Source organism: Histomonas meleagridis, assembly GCF_020186115.1.
Source record: "Histomonas meleagridis strain 2922-C6/04-10x chromosome Unknown contig_51, whole genome shotgun sequence".
In the NCBI taxonomy this organism is placed as follows: domain Eukaryota; phylum Parabasalia; order Tritrichomonadida; family Dientamoebidae; genus Histomonas; species Histomonas meleagridis.
The window spans coordinates 1,354,251-1,378,640 of record NW_027150894.1 but is presented as its reverse complement, the minus strand read 5'-3'; the positions used below and the strand labels follow the sequence as shown (position 1 = coordinate 1,378,640).

At 27.1% G+C, this 24,390-nt stretch overlaps 2 protein-coding genes across 2 annotated transcripts; both read right to left on the bottom strand.

The window, feature by feature from the left end:
• Positions 1-18,105: 18,105 nt before the first annotated feature.
• GO595_007300 (protein ecdysoneless) lies at positions 18,106-19,350 on the bottom strand (the record flags this gene model as incomplete). The annotated part of the gene is made up of 1 exon (XM_067920749.1): positions 18,106-19,350. One exon carries the CDS (start codon positions 19,348-19,350, stop codon positions 18,106-18,108), a length of 1,245 nt encoding a protein of 414 aa, XP_067772819.1.
• Positions 19,351-21,786: 2,436 nt separating this feature from the next.
• GO595_007299 (uncharacterized protein) lies at positions 21,787-22,902 on the bottom strand (the record flags this gene model as incomplete). Its single annotated transcript, XM_067920748.1, has 1 exon — positions 21,787-22,902. One exon carries the CDS (start codon positions 22,900-22,902, stop codon positions 21,787-21,789), a length of 1,116 nt encoding a protein of 371 aa, XP_067772818.1.
• Between the last annotated feature and the right edge of the window lie 1,488 nt (positions 22,903-24,390).

Genomic DNA, 24,390 nt, shown 5'->3' with positions numbered 1-24,390 from the left:
TGTTTTAACAAGTTTTTTGGTATTTATTCAAAATATTTTTCACACCATTAATGTTTGCTGTTATGAAGAATAACATTGAAGTAGTAAAATTACTTCTTCAACAAAAAGATATTGATATTAATGCTAAAAATATTTTTAATATTAACATAAAATTTGATATTATAATTTGGTGTTTATTTCAATGTTTTTATACTGCTTTAATGATAGCAATTATTGAAGGTCATAAAGAAATTGTTAAATTATTCCTTGAAAAAGAAGAAATTGATATTAATGCTAAAGTTGTAACTTCGAATGATTTAATGTTTTTATTAATTATATGGAGTTTATTAAAATAATTTTATTCGGCTTTATTGTTTGCTTGTATGAATAATCAAAATGAAATTATTAAAATGCTTTTAGAAAATAAGAACATTGATATGAATATAAGAAAAAATTATAAATTTTATTTGACGTTTAAGTAAAATTTTTGGAATTTGTTCATTTTATTTGCAACTCCTCTTTTAATAGCAGTAAAAAATAATAGTTTTGATGTTGTTAAACTATTTCTTGAGCATAAAAGCATTGATATTAATGCACAAAATATTACTTTAATATTAACTTAATGATTAACTTGATAATTTTTAGTTTAAATTTATTATTTGGAATTGATTAAATATATTTGAAACAGCTTTAATAATTGCAACAAAAAATAAAAACATTAACATATTAAAACTTCTTCTTGACCAAGAAAACATAAATGTTAATTCTTATGATAATATATTATATGCATATTTAAATTTTTATAATATAATTTGAAAATTGTTTTTGTTATGTTGGACTTCTTTAATGTATTCTATTGAGAATAATAACAATGAAATTGTTAAATTACTTTTGAATAATGAAAAAATTGATGTTAATATGAAAAACGTTTTGATACACAATTTGAAGTTAATTTGAATAATATAATGTATAATATAATAAATTTGGTGTTTTTATGGGAATCTTTGGACAGCTTTAATGAAAGCATCAACAAATAATAACATCGAAATAGTAAAATTACTTTTATCAAAAGAAGGAATCGATATTAATTCAAGAAGTATTTGTTATAATATATTGATATTAATTTGAATCTTTTTATGTATAAACTTGAAATTTGGGATTTATTTAATTTGTTTTGGACTGCTTTAATGGAAGCTTCGGCTAAGAATAGTTTTGATGTAGCTAAAATACTTCTTGAACAAAAAGATATTGATGTTAATATTCGAAATGTAAACCCAAAATTTTTGATATTTATTTAATTTATAAAGTATTTAATCATAATATTCGGAGTTTTCATATATTAATTGAAACAGTTTTAATTGTTGCTGCACAAAATGGTAGTTATGAAATTAATACTCGAGCATCAAAATGTAGATTGTAATGTCCAAAATATTTGTTAATATAATTTTGTGTTAATTTTATTAAATTTTTAGTTTTTTTAAATGTTTTGGTATTTATAATAAAAATTTAATACTCCGTTAATTTATGCATCACAAAAAGATTTTGTTAATATCGTTAAATTATTACTTGAACAAGATAATATTGATGTTAATATATGTAATATTTCTTAAATTTATTACGTATTTACTATAATGATTTGACATTTAATATGAAAATATCAAGTTTACTGAAATTATTTTATACAGCTTTAATATATGGATGTGAAAATCAAAACATTGAAATAGTAAAATTACTTTTAACGAAAGAAGATATTGATGTAAATGCAGCAAACAAAATAAATTCAAATCATTTCAAATTTCAAAATGTTATTTGGAATTTATTTAATGTATTTTATACAGCATTAATGTTAATATGTAAAAAAGTTACTGAAATGGGACCTAATTTCATCCATAAGATCATGAAAAGTCAAGGAGTTGATCTAAATACGAATCATATTAATATAATATATTTGGAATTTATTTATAATGCTTTTGGTTTGGTTTCATTATTGAGTATTTGTTTATTTTATTTGAGAAACAATTAATTAAAATGGCCAAAATTGCTGCTAAGAACGCGGCGTTGAATCGTGACTCATTTTATGGTGATTTAAGTCAAGCGCAAACAGAAGTTGTTAAAATACTTCTTGAAAAAGGTGCAAATGTTAATGCGCAAAATGAAATTTATTAGAAATATTTTCAGTTTTTATAAATTTATTGGAATTTATTTTTATTATTTTGGACACCTTTAATGTTCGCTTGTCAATATAATAATATCGAAATAGTAAAATTACTTATAAAGCAAAAAGATATCTGTTTGAATATCGATAATAATTGTTTATCCCTTTTGACTTTTGTTTTAATGTTACGATATTCGTTCGATTAATTTGGTGTTAATTTTTATAATATGAAATTGCAATTATGTTGACAAGAAATCCTGAAATAATTAATTTACTTAAACAACAAGAAGGAATAATATTTGACGAATAAAGTTCAAATCATAATGAAAGACCACAAATGAATTGGTTTAGATAAAAAATTAAATAAGTAAAAGTCATAACAAAAATTAAAACAATCAAATGATTTATTTATTTCATAATTTTTTTTATGTGTAGAGATTCTTAAAACTAAACGAAAATGAAAAATCGAACAGTCAAGGAAAGCTTTGGTCGTTAATGGAGTATGTTGAGTGAGGACAGAGTCAATCAACGATCCTTTTTATAATATTTTTCGTTCTCGAACACTTGATTAATAAATATTGAATATTATTTTCTATTTTGAATTAGAAAATTTGCCCCTCAAAAAATTGAACAATTTAAATCTGTAAGAGAATTCGTCAAATAATGAATTATTTCCTTTTTATTTATAACCACTATCACCTTGCTATTATTACATTCTAATTTATTCTACAAAATTTCAGCGCCTAAAGATTTCAAGAAGATATCATGGAAAACATGTTTTTCTTTGTCTTTTAAAATAACATATACCAAATTCTGAATTCGTTACTTTTTAGATATTTATCATTTTCTACCGCATAAAAGTGTTGGAATTATACGACTCATTGTTTCTATAGAAATAATGATAACTTAATTAATCATTTTTTGCTTTTAGGATGATTAAAAAATAATAGGTTAACCATTATTTACTGTGATAAAGTATAAAACAATATAAATATTTTTATTGAAATCTCAATGATTTGCAATTGGTGATAAAATTTCAATATGAAATTCATCTGAACAGAAAACAGGAATAGATAAAGAGAAAGGAATTCCATCATCATCTTTCCCTGATAATTCAAAAGCTCCAATATTTGTTAATTCATCATATGTTAAAGATGGATCAAATGAAAAATTTGGAATTTCAATTGCAATTTTAGTTGATTCGTTCTGTGTGACTGTTTCAATGTTTGATGAAACAGGATAAATATGGTCTTCTTTTCTATTTGCTATATCGACGACAAAAGTTAAAAATAAATCACTTAGTTTTTTTGATTCAAGTTCGGTAAGCATCCTTATTGCATTTGCTCCTTGTTCAATTTCTCGTAGATGCGCTTCAAAGTATTTGATTCTCATCTGTCACTTTTTTTACGAGAGTATAAAAGTTGAGTGCGATATTATCGTCTTTTGTAATTAACGTCCATAACCGTTATTAATGTTTCCAATGGCGAAAATCTGGTGGCAAAGATCTATAATAATATCTACCCATCTCAGCAAATGATACACTTAGATCTAAGATGGATCCACAAATAGGATCCCAGCAATATCAATTCCAAGTCAACAAATGGTTTATTCAAATCAGCAACAAGGATTCCAACAAATGGACCACTCAACCATCAAGCAAAACGCCAGCAAAATCCACAACCTAATGCAATGAATAGTGTTCATAATAATTTCAAAAAACCAAGATCAAAACAAAATCAGCAAAAATTTAAACATTTTTATAGAAACAATTTGTATATTGAAAATCTTCCGTCAACATCAAGACAAACGACGATCTTGCCGACATGTTCTCGCAATTTGGCACTGTCAAGTCTCCATTTCTTATGGAGGAGGGAACTGCGTTGTGCATGATGGCGGACCACAAAAGCGCAGTCGCTGCAATGAATGAGCTTAATGGCAAATTTGTCGAAGGGAAATTACTCGTTGTGAGATGGGCCCATAACCATAAGGACAAAAAGAAACAAAAAGTTGTAAATCATTAAAAATTTGATATTTAAATATTTTTTCTTTTTGTTAAAAAGCTTTTTTTTTGTTGTTGTTGTTGTTGTTGTTGTTGTTATATTTATGCAAAGGTTTTTATTCTTGATAAAGATATCCAAAATTTTATTAGCTTAAGCTAATTATTCTTTAGCATTAATATCAATTCCTTTTTGTTCAAGAAGTAATTTAACTATTTCTGTATGACCTTTATAAGATGCTAAAATAAGTGCTGTATAAAATAATTTAAATAATTTCCAAATATTATTTTGAAATATCAAATTATTAATATCTTCAATTTTATTTTCATAAAGATATTTAAAAATTTTATTTAGATGAAACTTAATTGCTGTTTTATATGCACCTTCAAATGATGAATGATTTTGTTCACATAAATGAATAATTTCTTCATTTCCACCTGCAATTGCATATTTACCTGTATTTTCTACACTTGCACCATTCATAAGTAAATATTTAAAGCATTTAATTGCAGAAAAAAATGCTGCATAATCAATTAATGTAACATTATCTTCATTAATAAATGAACATCTTTCATAAAGTGATGGTTTAATCGTTTGATTAAAATCAAAATTTGTTTGTGATGATATATCTTGAAGTTTTTCTATTTCATCATTTCGAATTATTTTCGCAATTTCTCTTGGATTAACTCCTTCTTCAATTAATTGCTTATGAAGTGCAAAGTCATTTTGTGAAAGTTCTTCATAAGCAATATTTTCTTGATCAAATAAATATTTATATTCATTTGATTTATCTTGATTAATATGAACAAAAAATGGATTAAATGTATTTTTGATGAATTTTGATTCAAGTAAATTATACTTAATCATGTAATTAAGTAAATAAAATGATTCTTGTGTGTTTTCTTTAAGTAGAAATTGAGAAAATAAATTTATTATTTTTGTGTTGATTTTATTATTTTCTTCATATTTTTCAATTTCTTGCAATAATTTCAAATATATATCAAAATTATTACTATCAATCAGAAGATATATATATATATCATTCGGAATATAATGATATCATAAGATATTGGATATTCTTTACAAAACTTGCTGATAATAAAATTTGATGATTGAGAAAAATTATCTATATTCAAACCAAAGATTATTTTTTTGAGCGCTGTAAGTGTTTCCCATTCGTTTTGAAATTTCTGATTTGTTGTTGCTGTTTGATTTTGGTTCATTTTAGGAAGAATATCTAAGTAACTGTTGCGTATGGAAATTCTAAGAAATCGCTCAATTAAGTAAACTATTTAATTATGAGTGAACTATTAAATTCAAGATTTTCACTCTATCGTATCGGCGACCGTTATAGACCGAAGTCTATCGTTGCCGATATGAAGCAGCAAATGCAGATTTTTCTCAAATTTTGCATGCTGAACCTCATAAATACAACAGAGGATATTATTTATTTATTAATTTTATTTGATACAAAACGATTTTTAATAATCTAATATATTATCTAAGAACTAAGACGATGCAACAAAATAAATAATATATAGTGAAATCTATGAAATTCTTTGAAAAAATCGATTTTTATAATTAGTGATTCAATAGGTTATCCGTGAGGTTAAAAGCCTACATCAATACAAAATATCAATAATACAGTGTTGAGAACGGAAGATTTTCGTCGACCGCCCCAAAACCGTTAATAATCAGAATATACTTTTATAATTCAATATTAATAGTCTTATAGTAACGGAAGTATTTTTCCGCACAAAAAGTCGAAGGTTCAATTGGTCCAACCTCATATGTTACATATGAGACAAAACGAGTATATGATTAAATTATTGTTATTATGATATATATATATAATTTGAACTTATAAAAGTATGGCAAATATATCAAAATAATTATATGTTATGTTGAGAGATGTTTGTAATAACCCGATATGTTATCCGTATAAACGGTCAATATTTCTTCACTTTTTATATAGTTTACACACGACTAACAAAATATTCAACGATTAAAATCTATTCAAAAAGTCGTCACGTCAAAATGTCATTCAACCTTTTCAATACTTTATACCAATGTAAGCAATTCAATTATATTTCACACCAATGTCACTTTCACGATAGATATACGATAAAACGTTTTGAACATGTTCAAAACGTTTTATCGTATATCTATCGTCAATTTGACACCGTAAAATTTATTGCCGATCTGTAACCGTCGCCAACAATTGATGCACCAATCAACTTTTCCCGAGTGTGAAGTATTCAATTTGGAGACCGTTCATTTTCAGAAAACATTTCGGGTTACAACAATGTTGAAAAATTGTATTCACATAATTCATGTACGTATGGAAAATTTTTTTTTGATATGTTTAAAATATTATCTAAGACATTTGCATATAACACCAAATGATAAAAATTATGAAATTATAAGAACTTTATTTTGTCAGAATCTTTTGATAATATTATAAATCACTCAATATTATTTGTATCTTTTGTCTTTGAACAGACTTACTTAATTTTTTTCATTTCGTTTTGTGGATTTCTTGATTTTGTTTTAATTTATTTGATTTCTAGCACTATAAAATATAATGCCATGTAATGTTTGTATCAAAAAATTACGATAATTTGATTTATATATTATATTGATAAATTTATTTAGGCTTACCTTATACGGAAACAACATAATAAACTTGAAGTCCATGTAGTATTATTTCCTGGATCAACAATAAATTTTATAATTTATTATATACATGGAAATATGTGAGATACAAAAACATGTTTTTTCGAAAGTATTGAAAAAGTTGATTTTGATCGTACCTGGATGCAACCCCTATATCATCATAAATTTCGCCTCAAATTTGTTGTAATTTTATATATAATATTCATATACTCATTAAAGAAAAAAACAATGTTTTATTACTGATCTCCAATTTATATCCAAGATATCCGTGTTTGTTTAAGCTCACTCACCGATCGAAAGTATTCAAAAAGTGTTTTTAACTGAAACCGATCAAGTAAAATTTAGAAAAAGCGAATATTCACAAAATCCAATACTAAGTTAATGAGTAGTTTATATGTTCAAGATGAACCAAAAGCAAGCAGCAACAACAAGTCAGAAATCTCAAAACGAATGGGAAACACTTACGCTCAAATTATATATATAGCTCAAATATCTTATATTAAATAATAATCAGAAATAAAATAATGAGATTCGACAAGGAATTTTTACATAAATATTTTAACTAGCAGTTATTGCTGAAAAATCACAATATACACCATGTACAAAAGGATCATGATTGCTTATTTTATCTATTGTAGCAAAACAATCATTTCCAGCCTTAGCTTCGTCAGATAAACTATAAACTAACGTTAATAATAATTTCTTGTTCTAAAGTGATATATGAATTATTTAAACTAATCATTTGGAAACGATCTGATTATATCGACGTAAGTAATATCGCTCTTATTTATTTTTCCAACATCTTCGTAGAATGTTGCTGTAGAATATTCAGATTTTTCAGGAATAATCTCTGATAACTTTAGTGCTTCATCAACTGCATTATACCAGTCCTCTAAATGTTCGTTCATGCATCTATTACATTAGGTTGTTGATTTTGAGGTGCAAACATCTATATAAGATAAAAAATTAATTAACTATTCATCAATCGTTTCAAAGCTGAATTCGGACCTTGTAAAAACTCATGAGTTATATCATATCCAATATAAAATATGTTAAAATCATGATTCTCAATTGAGAATATATAATAATATAGCTCTCCCAACCAGATTTACCAAACATATTACATCTAATTATAATATTTTGTCTGAAAACAATCATTTGTTCTACAAGTCCTTTTCCTAGGTAATTTTGTTAATTTCTGTAAATGATATCCAATTTGAGCCATAACAGATATATCATTTAAATTATTAGTAGTTCTTGCTGCATTTAACTGCTATTGTAAAATAATTGATTCACGACGAGCTTTTTCTAATATATCTCGTTGTTCTTTTTATTACATATTATTCATAGCTTGCTGTTCTTTCTCAGCAACTTCTTTAGCTAATTTGATAAAGTCTTCGTTTAGATAAGCATTACTAGAAGCCTTCCTTTTCACTAATTCAACTTTTGATTGATATTCTTTTTCTTTACTATCATTCAATTCATTAATTCGTTTTATTCTAAGTTCATCAACAGCATTTTTTTCAAATTTTCATTAATATCTTTATCATTGGGTAATTACCCCAATTCTTCTTGTGTTTTCTCTAATTCAAAAATCTTAGCTTTCGAATGAGAATTTTTTTATTTTTCATCATATTTAATATTTTCTGTTTCAGCATAAACATCATAATCAGAATCAAGATAATTAATTTCCTTGTTTTAATTTCATTATCTCAAATAATTCCTTGTAATCTATTTGCTTCTCCTTAATCAATTTTATTAATATCATCTGTTGATACTCTAATTTTAATTCATGATTTTCTTTTAAAAGTTCACTTCTTTTTTGCATTCTATCTATTGCCATTCTTTGTAAATAATTCTGATGTCTAACTTTAACTGATTGAGATAATCCTGTTTCATCGACATTTCTATTATTTAATTCTTGTAATTCTTTCTTTTTATTATCTAATTCTAAATATATTTAAATTCTAATTCATTAATCTGTCTTTTTATATCACTCTGTTCAATAGCTGCTTGTTATATTCTGTATATTCATTCCCATATCATTAATTCATGCCGAAAGAATATCTCGATGATTATTGAGTTCATTTAAAACATATTAATTTTTTAAACCATTGAGTTCTAAAGTCTTTTGTCTCTATTGTTTGATTTATTTTACGTGATTCTTCTTTTTCTTCCTTAGCTTTCTTAATAGCTTGTTCTTTTTCATAGTTTTGTTTTTCTAATTCCTGTCCATGCTTTAATTCTTTTTCATAATTTTCTTTTTCAAATTTAGATTCATTTTTTGCTTGTTCAATATGTTTATCATATTCTTTATTTTGAGCAAAAAGATTCCTCATTAACTTCTTTAAAATCATTATTGATAAATTTTATAATAGAATTATATTTCAATACTCTTCTTATATATTTATTTATGAAATCTAATAAATCGTTATCAGATATTGCTATAAGTTTACTTTTCTTAATTAACACCCCAAAAGAATTAACTGTTTCATCAAACTTATTACTAGTAGAACATATAATCGTATAGCTACTATCAATAGTGATGGTGTAATGGAGATTGGAGATTGTGTTGATTTTCATGATAGTAATGATTATAATAGTGATTATAGCTGGAATAAGAACTTCTGGTAATACATTATATTTTGGTATACTTAATAATAACGATGATAATATCAGTTTTAATGTAAACAATGGCAATATAAATTGTAATTCTATTAATTATATTGATGTTAGTTTTTTCTCATTAAATGGACATATTCATAGTTATAAGGATATTACAGATAAACCTAATACTTTGAATCCAGCAACTCATACGAATGTCCCAAATGATATTGTGCTATATCAGAATTCTGTTTTGGGAACAGGCATATTTTTAGATTTTGTATCATAATAATTCTACTGAAGCTCCTGGAACATATACCTGGAGGATTGCTTCCTATCAAAATGAGCTTAGTTTTTGGCATTACTAAAATTCTCAGTATAGAAAAGAAATTATAAGCAGTAGTGGTGATGGTCAAATGAATAAGACAATTAAACCCAACGCACCTATTGAATATAATGAAAATATTGATAATTTTATTATAGGAAAACCAGTATTTATAGCAGTTAATGCTTATGAATTAGATAATGAAAATAATGAAAATAAATATATTTCTACTACAGACTCTATTAACTGCATACCATCTGTTAAAAGTAGTGGAAATGTAATAAGGAATTTATTGGAATTTGTGTTGATACATTAAAATAATGAATTAATGAATGCTACTTATGGTGATTAGAATTTCAAAGTAAATGATAGCAGTTATAATTATTTATCTTGGTTTATTTTTTCTGTGGTTTATCAATATCTCTTGTGGAATATAACCTTACAGAGATAGTTGTAAATCAAAAAATCATTGAAATTATCATCAAAAAATTCATCTTTATTTTAGTAAAGAATTTACTAAGCAATATATGCTTCATTTCCATTTCTTATTGAAAGTGAAGATTTGATGTTTATTGAAAAAGACAATTAGAATTTTCGTTTGTACTTTTTTCAAGGAGTAAATTTACTATTTCTGTGTAACCTAATTGTTGTGCAATTTGAAGTACTGTTTCAAATCATTAAAACATATATCAAATTATCAAAACATATTCCATGTTATTCAAATGAATATATTTTGCATTAACATCAATTCCTTTATCTAAAAGTAATTTTACTATTTCTATATTATTATTTCTAACTGCTATATGAAGTGCTGTTTCAAATTATTAATACAGATTTTAAATTATTAAAACATATATAAAATTATTAAAACATATTCCAAATTATTCAAATGAATATATTTTGCATTAACATCAATTCCTTTATCTAAAAGTAATTTTACTATTTCTATATTATTATTTCTAACTGCTATATGAAGTGCTGTTGCAAATTATTAAAACATATTCCAAATTATTAAAACATATTATAAATTATTAAAACATATATAAAATTATTAAAACATATTCTAAATTATTCAAATGAATATCTTTTTCATTAACATCAATTCCTTTATCTAAAAGTAATTTTACTATTTCTATATTATTATTTCTAACTGCTATATGAAGTGCTGTTTCAAATTATTAAAACATATTCCAAATTATTAAAACATATTCCAAGTTATTAAAACATATTCCAAATTATTAAAACATATTCCAAATTATTAAAACATATTCCAAGGTATTCAAATGAATATATTTTGCATTAACATCAATTCCTTTATCTAAAAGTAATTTTACTATTTCTATATTATTATTTCTAACTGCTATATGAAGTGCTGTTTCAAATTATTAATACAGATTTTAAATTATTAAAACATATATAAAATTATTAAAACATATTCCAAATTATTCAAATGAATATATTTTGCATTAACATCAATTCCTTCTTTATCTAAAAGTAATTTTACTATTTCTATATTATTATTTCTAACTGCTATATGAAGTGCTGTTGCAAATTATTAAAACATATTTCAAAAAATTAAAACATATTCCAAGTTATTCAAATGAATATTTTTTGCATTAATATCAATTCCTTTTTGTTCTAAAACATAATTCACGAGTTCAACATTTTCTGATTCTGAAGCAAATGGCAAAATAATTTTTGGAATTTGATTATTTTGAAGGAAATTTTTAACGAGATATAAATTTCCATTTCTTGCTGATTCATTTATATTACAAGCATTAATATTAATTCCTTTTTCTGCCAAAAATGCTAAAATTTCATAATTATCTTTTTGAATACAAAAATCTACCAAATAATGTGTGACTTTAGAAATTTTTGACTTTGGTTGTATTTTTTCTAATTTATTTTCATAAAGATATTTAAAGATATCATTTTGATGAAATTCAATTGCTGTTTTATATGCACCTTCAAATGATGAATGATTTTGTTCACATAAATGAATGATTTCTTCATTTCCACCTGCAATTGCATATTTACCTGTGTTTTCTACATTTGCATTATTTACAAGTAAATATTTAAAACATTTAATTGATCCAAAGAATGCTGCATAATCAATTAAAGATACATTTTCTGCATTAATATATGAACATCTTTCATAAAATGATGGTTCGATTGTTTGGTTAAAATCAAATTTTATTTGTGATGATATTTCTTGAAGTTTTTCTATTTCATCATTTCGAATGATTTTCGCAGTTTCATTTGGATTAACTCCTTCTTTAATATATTTCTTATGAAGCTCCCAATCATTCTTTGAAAGTTCTTCATAATTTTCCAAAAAGTATTTTTCTTTTGGATCATTTCTATTAGACCCAAATGAAAAATGGTTTTGGTTTTCTTCTTTTGGTTGATAATGAGCAAAATATAGGGGGTGGAAAAAGTGCGTTCGTCAGCCTTTTTTTTAATGAATAAAAAAGTAAAAGAAATTTTGTTTATTTATTATGATATGTATTCACCTTGAGTTTCAATTGTAATTAAAAGTCTGTTCATCCATTCATTCTATACGGCTCTGAAGGTGTCTTTAGGAATATTATACAGTAATGTTTCAACCTTTTGAAAAAGTTGATCTTCATTTTCAAACTCCTCACCTTCGAGCATTTTTTTTAGATATCCGAACAGAAAAAAAGTCAGAAGGTGCGAGGTCTGGCGAAAACGGGGGTTGCGGAAGTCTTTTAATCCCCAATTAATTCAATTTTTCATGAACCAAATGAGGCCGGGCGTTATCCATATGCAAAAAATATCCCTTCGTTGAAATTCTTTTAGCCAAATCTTCAAGTACAACTTCAGAAAAAAAAATTCGATTAAATTTTTGGCCTATCGGGAGCATTGTTATTGATTTGATACCAGTTATAGACCATATAACAGATATCATTACTTTTTTGGAGGCAATAGTTTGTTTGGGTTTGTATGGTTTTTGCACTCCAGATTCAATCCACATCGAGTTTCTCCCGTTAACAAAATAAATCCAGGTTTCATCTTGCGTCAATATGTGTCTTAGTTAGTAGTCATTTGAACTAGAAAGGAATTCAAATAATTCAGAAGCAATGGCAGCTCTTTTGGCTTTAATTTCTGGAGTCAACTTATGTGAAATCCATTTGAAGTTAACTTTTTTCATCCCTAAAATATTAATCATTATATTTTTCACTGTTTTTGGATCTGCGCCTACATTCTTCGCAATTTTCTTCGTCGATGCATATGGATAACTTAATATAAAACTGGTTATTCTTTGATCGAAATCCGATCTTCTTGGTCTCCCTGTTTTTTTCTGTTCGAAAATTGAGAAGGTATGTTCATTCATCTTTTTTGTCCATTTCTGAACTGTTCGAAGTGTAATAATATTATCACCATATACAGCACATAATCGCCTATATATGTCTTGATTTTCATTTGATTCTAACCAAAGGAAATGGACAACAGAACGTAATTCCTCAATTGGAACTGACATCAAAATGATTAAACGTCCTCTTTCAGAGGTATCATGAAAAAAAGTAGTTTTACTTCATGCATCATATTTACTTGGAAAAAAGTATTATAATAATAATGATAATATATTTATTATAAATTTTATTTATATAATTTGATTTCATTAATATCTAATATAAATCAAAAAAAAGCTGACGAACGGACTTTTTCCACCCCCTATATTTTGATTTAATGTTTTTAGTTATATTTCTATCAATTAAATTTTGTTCAATCATTTGTTCTATTAAATAATATGATTCTTGTGTGTTTGCTGCAGATATACGTTTGATAAAAATTGCTATTAATTTAACTGTGTTTTGATTAATTTCTTCTTCTTTAGTTTGAAGTTTCTTTAAAAAATTTAAGTAAATATCAAATACTTGCTTTTTTGATGAAAATGCATTATAAACGATGTTACTTATAATGGTATTAAACGTAAAGGGATAATTTGAATCGAATAATTCCAATATTTTTTTAATGGACGGCTGAAAGTTTTCTTCGGTTAAACCGAATATATTTTTCTCAATTTTAATTAGGAATTTCAAGCCGGTTGATAAATTTTCCAACTTTTTATCTCCTGTGCTTATGGTAATCCCATCATTAGGCATGTGGTTTTTCATCTGAGTGTTGTGTACCGAAACCAAAAATCATTCAATTTCCAAGTAAACCATTCAAAAAGTGAACAATAATTCGAACTTTTTCAAGACTCCCGCTTTTTGATGGCTTTATATTTTGCGAGATTAAAATAGATTTAAGTGGGATGATATATGAACTCTAAAAATAAAAATGTTTTGATTAAATAGGATCATAAAGATTTTTCATTCATTTGATTCTATCGTTGGAAATCTGCATCCATTTATTAAAAATATCCTTATGCTATAATGTACATTCTTTTTTCCCATCCAATTTTATTTTGCTATTATCCTTTCAACATATATGTGAATTATAATGTTTTATTTATTATTCATAAATCTTTGATTCTTTTTCTTTTTCAGCATATGATATTTATCAATTTTTTTCTTCTTAACTGCATTCACCAGAATTTGAAACTCAAAAAATGTGAAGAAATTACAAAAATCAATAATTTATATGATTTTGTTAGCTTCTTATATCATAATTTTTTCTTCATAATCTGACATTTTGCTCCATCTATTTTTTATCTAAGAAAGGTTGTTAGAATAGCTTAGGTTGACAAGGTTTGTCTGTAGCAAAAAACGATTGCCCAGTTTGGTTATGTTTGCCCAAACAAATTTCGTTTACATCAGAATAAAATGGTTTAAACATCAAAAAGTAAAAGTATTTGTGAAAATATTTTTGGAAATAACTGTTTGTATTAAAATTAATGTTTGAATATACGTTACATCAGATTGTAATGATTCAATAAATGCATTTGATTGAGTAAATGCATGTGTTGGACAAACATATTGAGAACATTCTTCAACAAATGAACCTCTTGATACATAAATCTGATGGTGTTTATAACTTATGTCAGTTGGTGATTGATAACATGTAAAATGAACAAATGTTAAATTATTACAACCAGATAACGAAAAAGTTTCAATTGTTTTTTCATTTTCTGTGATGATAACTGTTGCTAATTAAATCTAAATTTCGTGAGTTTTCTTCGATCAAGTTTGCTTGCATATACTAATGCAATTTAATTTTTCAACATATTTTAATTCCCCGATCATTGTATATCACATTCCTGATGAATAATTCATCCTGATTAAGGTTTTTATTTATTTTGTAAATATCAAAAATCGATATAAAATACATTTATTCTACAACTCGAAATTTGGGTAATTATTTGGAGTTATTTCTTCGATGTCTATCAAGAACCGTTTAAACTTCTGTACATCAACTCTAAAGTTAGGGTACTTTGTTACTTGATAGAATCTGTAAAACTTTTGACCAATCAACAAGGAATTAGACCACACCGACATATGCGAGAACGATGGAACATCTTTGAATGAATTTTGATCGGGATAGAGACCGTTTTCTTTGATGGGCATTATCTCAACAATAACGCACGACTTCGGGGCAAAGAATTGATTATACATACCTCCGCCATGCGCACCGATTATTGCAATTGCTTTGCCAAATATTGCTATGGTTTCACTTAATGTATGTTGCTTATGGTCAAATACAAAGACGCGATTTCCATAAAGTGACTTTAAAGTATTAATAATACTGTTTTGGTTAAGAATAAATCGTTGATTATAATAAGAGTTGGTGTTTTTACGTGAAATAAATATGATGTATTTGGGTTTGGATATTTGCAATAACAATTGATCACGTAAGACACTAAAAAAATAGGGATGAACACGTGGACAGGACTCTACGTAAATGAGATTGTGTGCTGTGTAAGTTTTGTCTTGAGATGATATAAATTTTTTGATGTTCATGCGATTCCAAAGTTTTGGAACATTTGGAAATAATGGTGAGGTATCCCCTATGACAGTGGTATTGCTGATATTAATTATGTTGTCTAAAACTGAAACAAGACCAAATTGAGGGCCAATGTTATCAAAGAAATGTTGAAAATAATGACCCCAATGACCAGATAATATAAGCAAATTATTGAAGCGTTGTGTTTTTGAATGAGATGGAGGATGATTAGTATTAATAAAATGTGTAACATTAGAAATTGATGGAAAAGGAAGTTTAATTGAACCATTTTTAACAATTCGAACAATACCACAATGCTCACTGGAATTAGTATCCCGGAAATGTCTTGAGTTTTCTGGCTGTGCCCAAAATAATGGAAGTTGTTTTTGATTGATTCCATTGGGTATTGACCAGTTGAAAGGAGGAAAACAAATGCGATATTGGTTCCAATATGAATGATTAATTATGCTTACTGTGGGGTATATTTTTTGGCTTTGTGCATGAAACAGTAGCCAAAAAAACATGGTTTTCCTCCTTTTGGTTGATACGAATTTGTATCGTTACACACAAAAACATTGATAAAAAGTCACTTATTTGGTCAAACGTTGGTATTCAAAAAGTGTATCGTTTTGGATAAAGAAGATTCATTCAATGAACAAGCACAAGTCTCTTTTAACTTTTATTCAAAAAGCATATTCCTATTAATTGGAGTTACTTGTAATTTTAAATAAGTGAAATAAATGAATAAACTTCATTTCAAGATACATTAATTCTTTCGAAAAATCAATGACCAAACTCAGATCAAAAATATATTACAATTTCAATTTGGATACAAGATATCTTGTATTGTAAATACTGTATTATCTGTTTATAAAATCACACTGATCATGATCTTAACTATATTTCTATCGTGGGAGTTGGTGATTAATGGCTTATTTGTATCTCAATTCTTCCATATGCTTTATGGCTTCGATCTTTTGACAAAATGGATGACATTCAACTTGATTAATAGTTGGCACAACTTTGTTGTTTTAAGATTTTGATTACGATTTGGATAAAAGTTTTAAACACAAATTGCAAGATTCTTACCTTACCTGATTCCCCAATGGTTTTGTCAACAGTTTATTTGTTTTGGTAAGCTAAGTTCTTAAGGACAAATTTGTATGTACGAAACTTCAGGTTCGATTTTTTACCTAAATAAACTATGCAAAAAGCTAAAAATTGGTTGGGTCTTGAAATTTTTTTTAACGTTCTTTAATGTTCAGTTCACAATAGTGAAGTTTGACCGTTTAATGATTTCACTGATTGAGTAACTTTGTTTGACATAAAAGTGGCTGCCTTGCACCTCAACGTTCCACAAAATGAGGGCTGTTACTCTAACTTATAAATCTAAGAAGCTCACCAGAAAGTTTTCACCATCTGAGTTTGAGCATATGACATTGGTTGATTTATTTCATGAAATATCTTCTTACTTTAAATTCGAAAAAACATATCCAAGTTATTCATTGTATACAGACAAAATGCATTATTTTTGCCCTGAAGTTTTGTCAGTAGTTTTTAATCCATTTGTTTCTAATGTAGAAATTTTTGAAAATTTCGAGTATCAAGCAATCAAAAATTATTCATCGAAATTATTTCCCTCAATCATATACGAATCATCTGAGCTAGATCCAGAATCAGTCAAAGTTTTGAAAACAATATCCTTTTTATCCACATACTTCAAAAATATTTCTGATGATTATTCTAACGCAGTCACAACATCAATTCTTCCAAGCCAATTTTTCCAAGAAAGCTCTAGCATTTCACACGTACAAGAAATTCTTGATTGGTTTACCAATGAATTTTTCCACAAAGTTACATCACTCAATTGTAAGCGTTGCAACACCGCTCTTATTTTTGAGAAAAATTCCTTACCAACCAAGGATGAACTCGGAAAAGGTGCCTTTATAACGTCTGTTTTACGCTGCCCGACTTGTCATTCTGGCGAACGTTATCCTCGCTACACAAAAATTCAAACGCTCATTGAAAATCCAATTGGCGATAGGCTCGAATTCAATATTTTATTTGGGTCCCTATTGAAATCCCTTCGTTACATCATTCGAGTCACTGGTGTCAGTGCTCGGTTGTTTTGGCTTGAATTTTGGGACGAATCATTAGATCGGTTTATCCATCTTGATCCATATGAGAACCAAATCGATAATCCATTACTCTATGAAAAAGGATGGAACACGCAAATTAAATATGTAATTTCATTAAGCGAATCTGAATGCATTGACGTAACTATGCGATACACAACACAAGAACAACGTCGAACATTTGATACGTTAATCAATTTCCGGAATCAAATGCTTCTCTCCATACCAAATGAAGACAAAGCGAACATTATAACTCGTCAGCAAAAAGATTTATCAACAATTACAATACATAACCCAACAAAAGAATTTCAGCCACGCACAAAATCGTTATTTTCGAAGGTTAAATAATTGCATCAGATCACTAGTGGGCCCGCTATCGATTGGCTGCGTTTCATAAGACTGCTCAAGAAAACTCGAAACATATTCGTTCGCATTCATCTTCCCATCGGCGACTTTCCGAAGTATTTTCTCATCTTCGTCTTCCAAATGCTCCAAAAGTTCGTCTTCTTCATAGTCATCTTCTTCTTCCTCTTCATCACTACTACTGTCAAGGAAATGTTCAAGTTTCGATTTGTACGAGTCGAAATCAAAGTTTATCGGACCGTCTGCTTCAACAGAGTCAAATTGCGAAATCTCTTTCATGAATTCACCAACGCGTTCAGCCATTTGCGTCCCAATGTCTTCGAAACTGTACTCTGGCTTTTGGAAATCATTGAGCCAACTTTCGTCATCATCTTCATGTTGCGTTTCTTCCGTTTTTATGTTTTGCGATCGTTTTATTTCATTCGAAAGTTCTTCTTCGCTGTTATGATATCCGACTGTAAGAAGAAATGAAAAACGAATGTAACGAAGCGACCGATTTTGGGTTGGACAAAGCAATCCAAATGATCGAGGAACTCTGACATCCATAGAATCTAAATACGCAAATTGATACTTCCGAAATTTGATCGAATGCTCACAATATGTATATCGCCGAAAGTCAACGCTCTTGGAAAAACTGGACTTACGTATGATGGTGGAGATGAGTTTGGGATCATATATAAGTAGTTTCTTGAGATCTTCTGGAATGAATAAATTTTTGTATTGATAAAAATTTGTGGAATTAATCTGTGATATAAACGCTTGAAATGCTGTTTGTACTTTGGATTCGAACTTTGTTTCGTCGTTCAGATGCATAGGAAGATCTGGAAATGATGAAATCGAATCATCGACATGATGTAACTCCCCGTTATGAACAACAGAAGTTTGATCAGGAATTGTGACTGATTCATCGACGAGTTGAGCTGTTTCAAACATTAAAAAATCACCTTCTGCTGTTTTAATTTTGAATGTAATATCAGGGTAGGCTTTGCACAATGACATAAGTACTTTTGTTACACATTCCTCGTCTTGTATATCACCACTATCAATAATCCCAAAATTTAAACGCGAAAAAGAAGTTGATGATATTGGTCCTGTGAGAGTTGGCTTTAGATAAGTCCATATAATGTTATTAAATTGTGATACAATCCACGATTTAACTTCATTAACAATTTCTGTTTTGCACCAAACGATTCCGGTTATTGACTCCATTGCCAAGATCGTTTGCACAAAATTTACATTGAAAATAATCGGCATTCTCACAAATATTTGTGAATAACTGCGTTAAATCCTAGGATAACAACAGAAAAATTCAGAACAAATTGGGTTAATTCAAGAAAGTCATAAAGAAAAAAAAAGCATGATATACTCTAAGTATCTTCAATTGTTGATAGTAACGATGTTCGTAGGTATAGTTCAACATCTGTTACATGACATTCATTTAATTATGGACAAAAAAGGAACTAATCTTCAAAGCATAAAAGGAATTCATCATATTAATATTATATCTATTATACAATCAACAGAAAAACACATAGAACACATTAAAACAGTAAAGTATTATCATAATATCAATTTTTTGGAAAAATTATTATTTTTTAATGCATTTTTATCAGATAATTTACACAAGTTTCATAATCCAAAAGCTAATGGATTCTTACATTCTTTTTCAATAGCAGTTTCAAATATTTTTTCTTCCAAAGTGATAATATTTTTAACCATCGTTTCATATGATTTTGTAATTATTTTCTTTACTTTTAATAGTTTAGCAGGAAATTATTTTATTAAATATACCTATAGCAAAGATAAACATATTATTTCATTTTTAATTTTTATATTTTTCATTAATACGTCGCAAACATTTAATAATTCAACAAAAACACTTAATATAACTCAACCAAGTGAATTTACATGTGATTATAAGGATGTTACTGAGCATGTTGTAATTAATGGCGTTGAAGAAGTTGGTGATTTTGCTTTCTACTTATGGCCTTTATTATCATATGTACAAATTGGTGATTCAGTAAAAACAATTGGAATGATGTCATTTTGTAATTGTTCTAAATTGGAAACAGTCGAATTTGGAGCAAATTTAACAGAAATAGGTTTACAAGCGTTTTATAAATGCCAAATGACTCAAATCACATTTCCAAAATCATTAACTTCTATTGGACAAAGTGCTTTCTCAGATTGTATAAATTTGAAAAACATATATATTCCAAGTTCTGTTTCTTCAATGTCATCAAGTTCATTTGAAAATTGCAGAAGTCTTCAATTTATTAAAGTTTCAGAAGAAAATTTATATTTTTCTAATTATGAAAATGATGGCGTTTTATACAATAAAAATATTACAAAACTAATTCTTTATCCAATTGGAAATTCAACAAAAACATTTCATATTCCAAATTCAATTACTTATATTGAACAATATTCATTTCGAAATTGTATTTCGGTTGAAACAATTTTTATTGGAGAAAATGTTGATTCAATTGGCTCTGATGCATTTTCATCATGTTTCTCTCTTAAATGTATTTATTTTTATGGTGAAATACTTTTGTTGGAATTGCAGCTAAATCAGTGATGACAAAGGAAACATATTCAAATGAAACTTTTGGCGGTTTAAATGTTTCCAAAGGAATAACAATTGATGAATGTCTTCCTTGGCCAACACAAACATTTTCATATTCAAATACATTTTCTAAAACATTTTCAAAATCAAATACATTTTCAAGATCAAATTCATTTATCCAAAGTAATACTTTTACTAAGTCAAACACATTTACTGCTTCGCTATCAAATGACATGACAATTACACATTCTTTTGTTTTGATAAATTCGTTTTCAGTTACTGAACATATTTCTTTTTTTGCAAAATACATAAGTACTATAACAATTTCATTAAATAACTCTCAATATTATTATTATCCAACGTATATTATTTCATATGAATATACAATTATTTATTATTCTTCACTTTATCATTTTTATTCTAATTTTTATACAATGATTAAAATCAACCCCCAACAAAACGAATCGCTTCCTATTAAAGTATTAATTGGAATAATATGTGGATCATTTGCAGTTGTTTTACTGATTATAGGATTTACATATTTTGTCATTAAGCACAAAAAACATTATGAAACACATTCATTATCAAATAAAGAACAATGTCCATCAGATCAAATAAGCGAAGTTAATGAGACTACCAATGGTATCGCAGAAATTATGGATGAAGATGATGATCAATGGATTAAATAAATTTAGGAGTTGAAGTAGTTTTGTTATATTACTTCGATCATAGAAATTTAAGATATATAGTAATTTGTATATTAAAACAATGTGTTTTGCGTTTGAAATAAATATTTTGTAATTAAACAATTGTTATTTTCTTATAGAATTTATTAAATAAATATTTTTTTAACAGTAAAATCTTTTCTGAGAATATTATTACATTTTCGAGATTCATACTGAAATCACACATTTCATACATTGTAGTAATATATGTATCACATTAATTTATTTTTTATCATTTCCAAGTATTTGCCAACTTTGGTTAACCTCATTTCAGAATGTACTTCTGTAATTTATTATTCAAATACTATCTTTTTGTTTAACAATTAAAATGAATTCAGTTTTTATTTAAGGTATTTAACTTGAACTCTGCTTCTTCTTCTTTTTAATGACGATAATAATGACAACAACAATAATTATTACAACAACAACAACAACTACGACAATGACAGCTATTATACCTTTCGATAAGCCATTATCTGCTTTCCCAAATGTGTCATCTTCTTTTATTTCATATGAAACAGAATTTGGAATGCCAGAAGTATCGATTTTATCTTTACTTGATGTATAAATTGTTAAATCCAACTTAAAATCCTTTAAATTATCCCAATCACCTTTAAAATCAAATCCAACTTTTGCTTCAATGAGTTTGTCAATATCTTTAATTTTATCTCCTTTCTCAAGTATATATGAATTACCATAAAGATTAGAATTAAATGCTATTTCTGGTTCTTCAAATAATATTTTTAATGTTTTAGCAGAACTTATTCCTTTTTCTTGTTCAATTTCAATATTATATGATGATATGGGATATGGATCTACCATAATCGAAATATCTGATGATAATGTATCCGTAAATCCTCCTGGAGTGTGTATTGTATAAGTATCGTCGCTAACTACAATCTTTTCGAGTTTTCCCACAATGTATGTTTTTTCTTTTGCATTAGATGCTTTAATTAAAGAAAGATCATCACTATAAATATGATTTGCTTCAATATCATTTATGTTAAATGAATGAGAATTAAGATTATAAAATACTATGTGATCGCCCTTGAATTTCCCTTTAAATTTATAACGAGACCCTTCGAAAACAAGAAGTGGAATTGAATTTGAAACATCAGCACTGGCAAAGGTACCATTAGATGATCCAATCCATACACTATGTTTTCCAGAAATACTTGAAAAGTCACCAATTTCCTCCGAATATGAGTACATCGGAATTATTGATACAAAATCCGATTTTACCAAACTCTCAATCTTTGAGAGCTTTGAATTATCAAATTCGCAAACAGTGTTATCGTTTGATACTTTAAGATATTCGATATAGTTATCACAAAAAATTTCAGATGATATACTTGTGCAATCCAACTTCAATTCTTCTTCTCGTATTTCAGGTTTGCATTCATCAAGATTCTTTGTGAAAACAATACGTTGGAAATCTGATAAAGAACAAACAATAAGGAGGAAGAACATTTGATTTGTGAACTGATAAATGGCTTTAACTGTGTTTTAGGTAGGAAAAAAATGCCATATCAATTGAATTATAATTCAACCATTTCTAATTATTCAAAATTTGAAATAATTGACAAACAAGTTATCAAATTTTTGATGTTTTCACTTTTTGATAATAATATGCGGTTCAACGTCATTTTTGACACAAACGTCTGCCATTTTGAGAGGAGCCGGCATTTTTATCAAAAAGATTTACTTTTTCATATTATTAACCGTTGAAAATGGCTTTTTCCGTGCTTTTCGATCGTCAAAAAATTGCTTGATCATCTTTTAGTCAAAATCAATGGGGCACTTGAAAGCGCTGAATATAAAATGCATTCTCACGGTGATGGGACCTACGTTGTAAGAGGCCGTTGGGAAAAGTATATGGGCAACACAGGATTAGGCAGTTATTCAGAAGAAAAATATCATGTGATGTTTCCCTTACAAAAAGTGAAATCATGAATTTTATAGTCTATCATAATAAAACTATAATTAACTAACATCAAATCTAAACTTCTGATTCCCTTTTACATGTGTTTGTAAAGATTATGTAACACATTTTGAATTAAAAATTTGGAACGAACCGTTGTTTGGCCGAACGATCAATTTTTCTATTGGGGTGCTCCAAATCTATTTTCTGCCAAATTTCAAATGCCTATAACAGTAAATATTAAATCACTTAACCCATTATATTACTTTGTAACAATATTTGCGTCCTCATCAATCATAATAAGTTGGGTCATTTTTTATTCTAAACACAATTTGTTCCCAATAAAGACAATATCAGAAACTGTTAATAGCTTTCCTCAAAGCAGAATTTTTGTAATAGGAATGAATATTACAGCGTTTGTTGGTTTTATTTTGTTCAGCCTTCGTCAAAAAATTATTCGTAGTTGCATGAACAAGAAAAGCATCCTTCTTAGCATTACATCATGCATGATTCCTGTAATATGTATTAGCTTAGCAACAATAGCAAATGTTACACTTAAAGATCATTTTTACATACACATTCATTCAGCAAATGTATTCTTTTTAACAATTTTAATATACTTTATAATCACTGATATTCTCGCTCGAAAGGCAGGCATCAAAGTCAAATCATTTTCATTTGCACTTCCATATATTTCATTTCTGATTGCAATTTCTTATCTTATTCTCATCCAAGTTTTCAGGAAATCTAAGCGAATGTACAGCCTTGGCGCTGTATTCCAATATATCACAGTTTTTTCATTGTTCTTGAAAATCCTTCTTATTAAGAATGACTACCCACAACACACAATCATCATTGGTAACCATGAAAACAAAAAGACTGAATAAAATATTGCCTTTTTATTTTCATTTTAATTTTAAGCAAGTGAATCATTTAATCACTCGTTTTCTGATAATAAACTTTTTTTAAAACTTATTTGGTTGAAAAAGCAAAATGAATAATTTCATATAAAGTCCATATATGTATTGATGTTCATA